Raw genomic sequence first — 10,180 nt, forward strand, 5'->3', positions numbered from 1 at the left:
TACCCCGGCCAGGGGTGACTAGTTGGGTATGTAATGCCAGGGCCGCAGGGACCAGTATGAAAGTGTCCCCCGGCTGTGGCATTATGTACCTGGCTAGTGGAGCCCGGTGCTGGTTTCAAAAATACGGGGGACTCCTACGCTTTTTGTCCCCCATATTTTTGGAACCAGGCGCAGAGCCCGGTGCTGGTTGATGAAATATGGGGGAACCCCTGTCATTTTTTCCCCCATATTTTGACAACCAGGACCGGCTCAAAGAGCTCGAGGCTGGTTATGCTTAGGAGGGGGGACCCCACGCAATTTTTTTTATGTTTTAACACTAAACAGACCCTTTCCCATAGCTAACCATGCACAGATCTCACTGATCCGTGCATGGTTATCCAAACTCGACTGGAAAAAACAGGTCTATTTTTTTGCTGCTTTTTTTAACGAATCGAAAAAAAACAGACCCGCACTTGAGCACTCAGAGACTAACACCCAAATACGAATGAATAGTGAATGCCCGTATTGTATGAAATAACAGCCGTGTTTGACCGATGGTCTATTCATTCGTATTTCTGAACTTTGATAATCAAACCATTTCGAATAGTCCAAACACTGCCGAGATTGGTGCTTAGTGAATTCCCGGATTGGGACTTAGAAAAAAACAAACACAAATCGGACAAACTTGAATTCTTAGTAAATTTTGGCCCATGTGTAAACTGGTAATACAGTCGGTTAGGGACTAATATCCATCAAAGGTTATAGTCTGATGTTTCAACCTGTCGCGGAACTACCCACTTTGTAGTACTCTAAATCATTACATGACTGTCCGATGAGAATTCAACTAATGCTTATCAGACTACAGAAATATGATGTACACTTGCTGTACTGTCCCGGTAAATACATGTACATTGCTGATACACTTTCTCGTGCTGTGGACAAAAGTGAAGGTTCCAAAAGTCTGATGGATGAAGAGATAGAAGCCTATGTTAATTTGATCGTAGCTTCTCTACCAGTGTCTCTTGCAAGACAAGAACAGATTTGGAAAGAAACTGAGACAGATGACACAATGAAAGTGTTGAAAGATATCATTCTGAAAGGTTGGCCTGCAGAATTAAATGTGTGCCCGCTGTCTATTCATGATTATTGGATGTACCGCAGTGACCTTACAGTTGTCGATGGTATTATTTACAAAGGCAATAGGTTTGTCATACCTGCACGACTAAGAAAAACTATGCTGTGCAAGATACATGAAGGCCACTTAGGAGAAGAAAAATGTAAGCGGAGAGCACGTGAAGTTATGTATTGGCCAAGAATGAACCAAGACATAGCACAGACTACAGCTACATGTGAATTGACACTACATACAACTACTAGTAAAGCCGTAATCAATTGCATGAAGTCAATCTTTGCAAGGCATGGTGTTCCTGTGGAAGTGTTCACTGACAATGGTCCTCAGTTTTCCAGTGCTGAATTTAGACAATTTGCTGATGAGTGGGAATTTGTCCATACTACGTCAAGTCCCCACTATCCACGCTCAAATGGGTTGGTGGAAAGTTCAGTAAAAACTGTAAAGAGTCTCATGAAAAAGCTCAAGAAGGTAAAGAAGATTTCTACAACAGTCTTTTAATCTACCGCAGAATGGACTTTTTCCTGCACAAATGCTGATGGGAAGGAGGATTAGAGCAAATCTCCTGATACATGATGAACTGCTTAATACACATAACTCAGCGTTGGTCAGACTGAGTAAGGAACGTCAACAGGCGTCAACCTGTCTGGCTGACTGTGCAGGCGCACTCGTACCAACAACGAGTGCTCTGTTCGGCCGCAACACTGTTCCCGGACATAGTCGGTGGCAGGGCACAGGGCAGAGAGGAGACTGTGCTGCTGCAGCATTCCCAGTGACTCTGGCCTGCCGGGACATGTGGTGTGGATGGTGCCATCTTGCTTCGGGTCACCTGACCAGGTTTAGCCCAATCCTGGTCAGGTTGTGAGTCAGCTGATTTCTAAAGCCAATTCACTTGAGGGTATAAAGCTTCCTGCTCCACAGGACTCTGGTGCCAGTTCCATAGTTACACAGCAGTGTGAGCATTGCAGCTGCGCTCCCTTAGTGAGACTCTAGCCTCGGTTCTGAGTATCACTGTGGAAACCTTACTATGCAAGCATTACTCCAGTCTGGTTCCAGGGTGGTTACACTCCATTTCGGTTCCAGTCCGGTTATACTCCAGTCCAGTTACACTCCAGTCCAGTTCCAGTCCTTTTACACTCCAGTAAATGTGTCATCATTCCAGTACCAGCTGGTCAGCACTAAAATCAAGATTCCGCTGGTCAGACCACCAGCGTAAAGCCAAACCTTTACCAGAACACCTAGACAAGGTAACCCAGACAGGAGGCCGCGACCAGCTCACTGGGTGCAGCGAAGCACAAAGTTAATCGCGGGGCTTCTTGGTGAAGACCACCAGTGGGGTAAGACTCAGCGCCCCTGTTCTACAGATGGAGCCCTGCTCATCTATCCCTTTAATAGGATTAATTGAGCCAGTGCTATCGGACTTAATCCCCTGTTGTAATGGCTTAATCCCCTGCTGTATTGTTCTCTCTGTATTGTATTGCAGCTGAGAACAATAGATGAAAGGCTTATGCTAATAAACCTTGGTGCAGCTAGGTGGACCAGAGAAGGCTAGATTAGTGAGGCTTGTCAATCTCCTGGTACTTTTTCTACCCGTAACCTCGGGACTCCCAAGGGTTATTCCTTTCTATGCAAAAGCACTATCTCCGGCCTCCCAGCTTCCAGTACAATACTACCCAGAGGACCAGTGTCTCTGACGCCAGTCTGGAGACATCCAAAACCCAGAATCAGGCAGGGATGAGCACAGCAGACAGAGCTTTACTTATTTGTGAGGGTATAGGATCAAGAGGAGATGTAGTAGAGTAGGCAGGTGAAAAGAGTGTAGATACTTAATCTTTATTTGTGGGATCATATAAAGAGAAGGTGCCAGATTGTTCAGGTAGGGAATTGAGCAGATCACTGGCTGAGGAAGAGCATGCCATTTCATTTTGGATCTTGTCAGTCTTGTCCTAAAAAATAGGAAGCAAGATTTTGTGCACTGATAGTAACTGATAGGATTGATGGGAGGGATAAGAAGAGATTTGAATGCATTAAAATTTGCTTGGGATTAGAGGATTGAGCAGAGATGAGATATTGGAAATATGTTTGTTTTGCAGTGTCCGGAGCATTATGATAAGAGTGGTAAATGGTCTTATGAGTGAGGAAGTCACTTGAAGTACCAGATTTAAACCACTGATGTTCTACTTTAAGTGAGGTTTTTGTAGGAATTTGGTGAATTTAGAGTTGACATGTAAGTCTACGTGGAGTGTCATTGAGTGCTATTTCTAGAGTCTGGTTCAGGAGTGATACAGCAGTCTTAGGATATGTAAATGTAGAAATCGGTGAAAATAGTTGTTGCAGAGAGGTGTATAGTGGTTCAAAAATAATGGCGTTAATATTTCTGTGGGTTTGAGGAGGTTTGGAAGACTTCAGTGACACTGAGTATGAATTGACGGAGGAGAAGGAAAGGAGGGTTAGTGAATTTATAAACTGAGCATAGTCTGTTGAATACAAGATCAATGCAGTGTTCCTAGTGATGAGTAGAGGAGTCAGTCCACTGGGAGAGGCCAAGAGAAACTGTTAGAGAGAGTAGTTTGGAGGCATGGGGAGATTGCGGACTATCAATAGCAACATTTAAATCACCCATAATGACGTTGGAGATGTTAGATGATAAGAAGTGAGAAAGCCAAGCAGAAAAAACTTCCAGAAATTGTTTTAAATTCCCAGATGGGCGATAGATAGCAGCAGCATGCAGAGGGAAAGGGGTGAAAATAATAATAGAATGTATTTCAAATTATGTAAATGTGAGTGATGGAACCAGTGGTAGAACTATTCCAACCCCACCTCCTTTACAGTTTCCAGGCCTGAAGGTGTATATGAAGTGGAGCCCACCATGTGACAGTGCTGCAGGGGAGGCCATGTCTGATTGTGTGAGCCATGTTTCTGTTATAGCCTGCAGGTGAGATTTTTCTAAATATGGACAGATGGAGAGATGTTAATTTGTTGCAAACAGAGCTTGCATTTCATAAAGCACATTTTAGTGACTTGGAGGGAGATGGGAGACACATGATGTTTATAAGGTTTGTTGGATTTACATTCCATTGTAAATCAACTGAATGTGAGTGGGGCATGTCGATGGGGCCTGAATTTGGTAATATATCACGAGCTAGTAGAAGTAGAAGAGATGAGTATAGTTTTAGGCGGTGCGTGATAGTTTTTTTATGGTGGCAGGTTGAGGATATTACAGTTAATGTATATAGATAAGTAAGCAGCTCATGAGTGTTAATAAGAGGGGAGTGGATTAATGAGGCTGCAATATGCATGGAGAGATGAGTTGCAGTGATAGTGAAGGACATAATAGCTTTAGAGAGGATACCATGGAGTGTTCTTAAAAAAAACTGTTTTTGATACTTGGTGATTTTGGATGAATAATATAGATATTTAGGGTAGAACATAAGGTAATGGCAAGTTATATGGTGAAATCACCTGGTCGCAGATGTTGTTCAATGTTTTTTCAACTGTTTCATAAACTGTTGTGAATTTACTCTTAGTTATTTCCACACTTTGTCTATTTCCACAGCCAGCTGCCCTCTAGTCTGCCATAATTAGTTTCCATAATTTTATCATACAAAATATCTGCTGTTAGAGGCCTGTCAAATGTGAGTCTCTCTTTTTTCTGGTAAAAGGACTTTTTTTTCACTCCACCCTGGTTATAAATGGGGTTACTTTCAGCAAGGGCATAACTAGTACTTTGGGGGTCACACAGCATTTGTACATTTTCTGACCACTAGAAATTACCTAGTTCATTTCATGCTCCATAGTACTGCTCACGAAACTGATCTCCTTTGTGGATCGATCAGAATCTGGATATTTCCAGGAGCTGAAGAAGGACTTCATAGATATCTGCGTGAACATGATATCTTACATGATTTTCAAGAGGAATAATGACCCTGCATTGTGAGACTATTGCTGAGGAAGACCAAGCCATACATGAAGGACAAGAGCAGCCCCCTGAACTTCGCCTACAGGTATGTATAATGTCCCCGTCATCAAGACTGATGCAGCATAGGTGAGAGGGGCCTATTTATTCTGTTCATACAGATGGACAAAAGGATTTCCAAGAGGGGGGTACAACATGTAAAATGTTTAGGGGGTTATGTATCAAACATTGGAGAGCAATAAAGTGGAAAGAGATAAAGTACCAACCAATCAGTTCCTAATTGCCATGTTACAGGCCTGTGGGACCTATGTACTAATCCTCGTAGAGAGATAAATTGGACCGATCTAAAGTCCCAACCAGCTCCTGACATTTTTGAAACACAGCCTGTAACATGGCAGTTAGGAGCTGGTTGGTTGGTATCTTATCTCTCTCCACTGTATCTCTCTCCATGCTTTGATACATCTCCCCAGTGCCAGATTAAACCCTGTGGAGGCCCCTAGGCCCCCCTCGTAAATTATCTCCTAATACGGTTTTAATTTTAACAGCCAACAATTTTAATAAATCAATTTTATAACACAAAACAAACATAATCCATAAGGCAGCACTAAATATACTTGTCTCAATTGTCCCAATTGAGGGTAATTAATATATTAAGATATGAGTTGGTTATTGGATAATGACCATATGACTGTATATGCATGGTACTTGTTACATCAATAGTCATATAAGCTTTTATTTCATTTTCAGACCCTTTAAAGAACGATTTGGGACCCCCGCTGGATGGTGTATTCACCTTTACAATGGGCTGCTTTGTATAAGAAAGCAGAAACTTTTAAAGTTACTGCTGCAGTACGGGGTGTTGGAGGAGGAGAAGAACCCACTAGATCTTCTGACGACGCTTCTCACCAATCAAGCACCGGATCGGGCCAGGCAGGATGGGTCGGTTATTCTTGTGACCAATGAGGTGAAGATCTGCCTCAGGCTATGTGCCAGAGTGCTACCCTCTATTCCTGTCACCCAGTTAGAGGCAAAGCTGCGTAACACAGCCCCCATCATTCCTAACTGGCAGGACTACATTTCATCTACAAGTCCTAACAATCCACACCAGCTGGTACGTCTGTTTAAGTCACAGATACGTAAGCAATTGCTATTGGCGGAACACCTGCCAGATGCAATACCAGGCCTGGAGATCCCAAGATGCCTGCAGGAGTATTTAAATCTCGAACAGTAATATCTCATTGTGATACACAGCGGCGGCGGCTGCAGCGCTGTCCACACAGTGCAAAGGGGGCCTTGCCACATCGGCTCAAGGCTATGCACTGCAATCAGCAAACTACAACATCGGCTACGGGGTATGCTGGTAATAATTGGGCATTAGGGCCACTGGCGACACTCCAAATAAAAAAAAAACCGACACCGGGCAGCCACCTCATGCGTGTGTTGAAAGAGCTGCTAAGCTGCTAATTATTTTAAAAATGTTGACAGTTACATCCAACTCATTGATAACTTAATAACTTAAGGATTTAAACCTGGGCAGTGCCGGGTACGTCAGCTAGTTTTACTACTCACTGAGACTGTGCTGGGACCTGGTGTGTGCATCTAACTGTAATAACTTTAATAAACAGACTCAGCTTCAAGTTCAACTGAAAATATAAAACAGAAAAAGAAATTAATAAACAGTTTTACAGATGGAACGGACGCCGGGCAGATCCTCTGATGTACTTTACTTTTCAATAAAAACTTTTTGGCTTTGCTTTTCGTGACTGCTGGTTCTCCATTGTTCTCCCAAAGGAGGGGTGAGTGTTACTATATATATGTTGGCACCCACCAAAAATAATTAAGTCCTGAGGCCAGAATCATTGGATTAGTTAGAATTAGAGATGTGCGCCGGCCCAAATCTTGGGTTTTCGGTTTTGGATCTGTGTCTCCTTCGTGTTTTGGATCTGAATTGGTTTTGCCAAAACCGCCCTTGCGAGTTTTAGTTTTGGATCTGTATTTTTTTTTTTTTTTTATCATAAAAACAGCTAAAATCTTGGCCTATAATTATTAACCTCAATAACATTAATTTCCCCTCATTTCCAACATGGCCACACAAGAAGACAGTGAGCAATGCTCCAAGCAGCACATAATGCAAAGAAAAGAGGTGCAAGGTGGAATTGTCCTTGGGCCCTAATACCAACCCTTATGTTGTATATACTGAACAGGGCATGCACAGTAACAAAGTCAAACCATTCATTTCAGCGACAGGGACTGACACTTGTGGCTGAAATTACTGGTTTGTTTGGACCCTCACAAAAAAAGCTGGCAATGAGCAGTGCACAAACTGGCTCTACATAGGGAAGATACACAGAGTAGCCTGCCGCTGAATGAGCTGCCATTTATGAGATGCTGCTGCTGCTGCTGGTGGTGCTACTGAAGGCAATACATCTACCCAGTGGGCTGTCACAGTCATGTAGTCTTTAGTTTGCCCTGTTCCGCTTGTCCACATATCCAGGGCCGGTGCTAGGGTGTTCGGCGCCCCCCTGCAAACTATAAATTTGCGCCCTCCCATATTCCTTTGGCACGCGCCGGGAAAAGGGGTGTAGTCTCACAAGTAAGGGGCATAGCCACACAATAGTACCCCCATTCAAAATTACGCCACAATGTAGCACAATCTTATTCATCTTATACGTAATTCCCCACCCGTAGTAGTAGCGTCCTTATATGTAATGCCCCCCAGTAGTAGTAGCGTCCTTATACATAGTGCACCCCCTGTAGTAGTAGCATCCTTATGCATAATGCCCCCCCAGTAGTAGTAGCATCCTTATACATAATGCCCCCCCCAGTAGTAGTAGCGTCCTTATACGTAATTCCCCCCAGTAGTAGTAGCATCCTTATACATAATGCCCCCCCCCAAGTAGTAGCGTCCTTATACGTAGTGCACCCCCAGTAGAAGAAGCGTCCTTATACTTAATTCCCCACCCGTAGTAGTAGCGTCCTTATATGTAATGCCCCCTCCAGTTGTAGTAGCGTCCTTATACGTAGTGCACCCCCAGTAGTAGAAGCGTCCATATGCATAATTCCGCCCTAGTAGCAGTAGCGTCCTTATACGTAATGCCCCCCCCAGTTGTAGTAGCGTCCTTATACGTAGTGCACCCCCAGTAGTAGAAGCGTCCTTATACGTAATTCCCCCTAGTAGTAGTAGCGTCCTTATACGTAATGCCCCCTCCAGTTGTAGTAGCGTCCTTATAAGTAGTGCACCCCCAGTAGTAGAAGCGTCCATATGCATAATTCCGCCCTAGTAGTAGTAGCGTCCTTATACGTAATGCCCCCCCAGTTGTAGTAGCGTCCTTATACGTAGTGCACCCCCAGTAGTAGTAGCGTCCTTATACGTAATGCGCCCCTAGTAGTAGTACCGTCCTTATACATAATGTCCCAGCAGTAGTAGCATCCTTATACGTAATGCCCTCCCCCAGTAGTAGTATTGTTATACGTAATGCCCCCCCAGTAATAGTAGCGTCCTATACATAATGCCCCCAAGTAGTAGTATCGTCCTTATACGTAATGACCCCCCAGTAGTTGCGTTGTTACACGCAATGGCCCCCATTAGTAGCGTTGTTACACGTAATGCCCCCCCTGTAGTAGTAGCGTCCTTAAAGCACACATAAACGCACACAGACATAGCACACACACACACACACAATACACACTTCACTTACCTAAGCCAGTCTCCCTACACTACAGCAGCCTGGTCCGTGTAGCTCCGCCCCCTTCTGGACCGTTTAGCCCCGCCTCTTCCGCCCTGCTTAGCTCCGCCCCTTCGGTACCGTGCACAGCGCTGAGCGCTGTCCTGTCACACAGGTGAGGGGAGGGAGGAGGATTTTCATGCTGCAGGTGCCGCAGCCAGTGCCTGTCATACAGTGACAGGCACAACAGCAGCAGCAGCAGGGGGCACAGGACGGCGCAGCAGGGAAGGAATGCAGAGCAGGGGGAGCGCCTCTCCGTCCCAGCGCCTCCCTGCACTGCATTCCTTCGCTGAGCGGGTAGCGCCGGGCCTGCACATATCCTTGGTTGCTGTAAGTGGACAGTGGGTATAACGGCATTTCTGAGGACAACGCTTTTCTAATGTCCTTGTACAGGCTGGGAATTGCTTGTCTAGTGATGTGGAATCTAAATGGGATCTGGTACAAGGGGCACAGTACCTTAATCAATTGTCTGAAACCCACTGCATTAATGGTGGATACTGGACACACGCAGTGTTGGACTGGGGCATGTAGGGCCCACCGGGGGGAATGCTGTGGTAGAAGCCTATGTTAGAGGTGTGGCCAGTCTGCAGAGGAGGTGTGACTAACCATTAGTGAGTGCAACATATGAGCCCCTTCATAAATATATACAGTAAATTCAGCTGCTACATGCATAATAATGTAACAGATTGATAACAGATTAATAACAGCAATGCACTGTAGAAAATACACCATAGTCCAGTATAAGGTAACATATGTATAATGTATAAATCAAGTGCACAGTCTGGAACCTGATCCTTAGTGCAGGAGGTGGCCCCCCAGGCAGTAGGGCCCACCGGTGGTTTTCCCTGTACCCTTATGGGCCAGTCCAAGCCTGGACACACGTCTAATACAAGCATAGATGGTATGTTGTCAGTAATCCGCTGTGCAACTGGGTGACTGCTGTCATACTTCCTCCCCCTTGCAAAGGATTGCTTAACAGTCAATGGTTTTGTTAAACTTCTACAAGTAATCTTCCTGGTCCCCTTCTGGACAGCAGCAGCAACAGGTGTAGCACTCAAGGGGGTAAATTTACTAAGGTCCCGATTTTGACCGAGATGGCGTTTTTTCTTCAAAGTGTCATCTCGGTAATTTACTAAACACTAATCACGGCAGTGATGAGGGCATTCGTAATTTTTTGCAAGTCCAAGTAAAAAATTACGAATGAATACACCATCGGTCAAATTACGCCTGTTTAGATATGAATCTCGGTCATTTACTAACCATTCGTAATTGTAATTGCTGCCGCGAAAATGCATTCGCGGCCGCGAAAAATTACAAATCGTAATTTTTTCCTAAAAAAAAACGCGCCAGCCTTTGAAAACCGCGTTTACATGTGTACTCAATTATCCATTACTCACACCTGAATGTTTGGCCCTATAAAAGTGTTTCAGG

At 44.4% G+C, this 10,180-nt stretch overlaps 1 protein-coding gene across 1 annotated transcript; it reads left to right on the forward strand.

The window, feature by feature from the left end:
• Window positions 1-1,048: 1,048 nt before the first annotated feature.
• On the forward strand, window positions 1,049-6,255 carry LOC134990623 (ankyrin repeat and SOCS box protein 17-like). The gene is made up of 3 exons (XM_063950707.1): window positions 1,049-1,160; window positions 4,906-5,041; window positions 5,772-6,255. Exons 1-3 carry the CDS (start codon window positions 1,049-1,051, stop codon window positions 6,253-6,255), a joined length of 732 nt encoding a protein of 243 aa, XP_063806777.1.
• Window positions 6,256-10,180: the final 3,925 nt, after the last annotated feature.

Source organism: Pseudophryne corroboree, chromosome 2 (genome assembly GCF_028390025.1).
Source record: "Pseudophryne corroboree isolate aPseCor3 chromosome 2, aPseCor3.hap2, whole genome shotgun sequence".
In the NCBI taxonomy this organism is placed as follows: Eukaryota; Metazoa; Chordata; class Amphibia; order Anura; family Myobatrachidae; genus Pseudophryne; species Pseudophryne corroboree.

Bases quoted from the DNA above. Each gene is read 5' to 3' on its own strand.
- LOC134990623 (XM_063950707.1), top strand. From the start codon at position 1,049: ATGAAAGTGTTGAAAGATATCATTCTGAAAGGTTGGCCTGCAGAATTA. The intron at 1,161-4,905 runs GTATTATTTACA...CATGCTCCATAG, and splicing joins TGACCTTACAGTTGTCGATG to TACTGCTCACGAAACTGATC. The intron at 5,042-5,771 runs GTGAGACTATTG...TTTCATTTTCAG, and splicing joins AGGAATAATGACCCTGCATT to ACCCTTTAAAGAACGATTTG.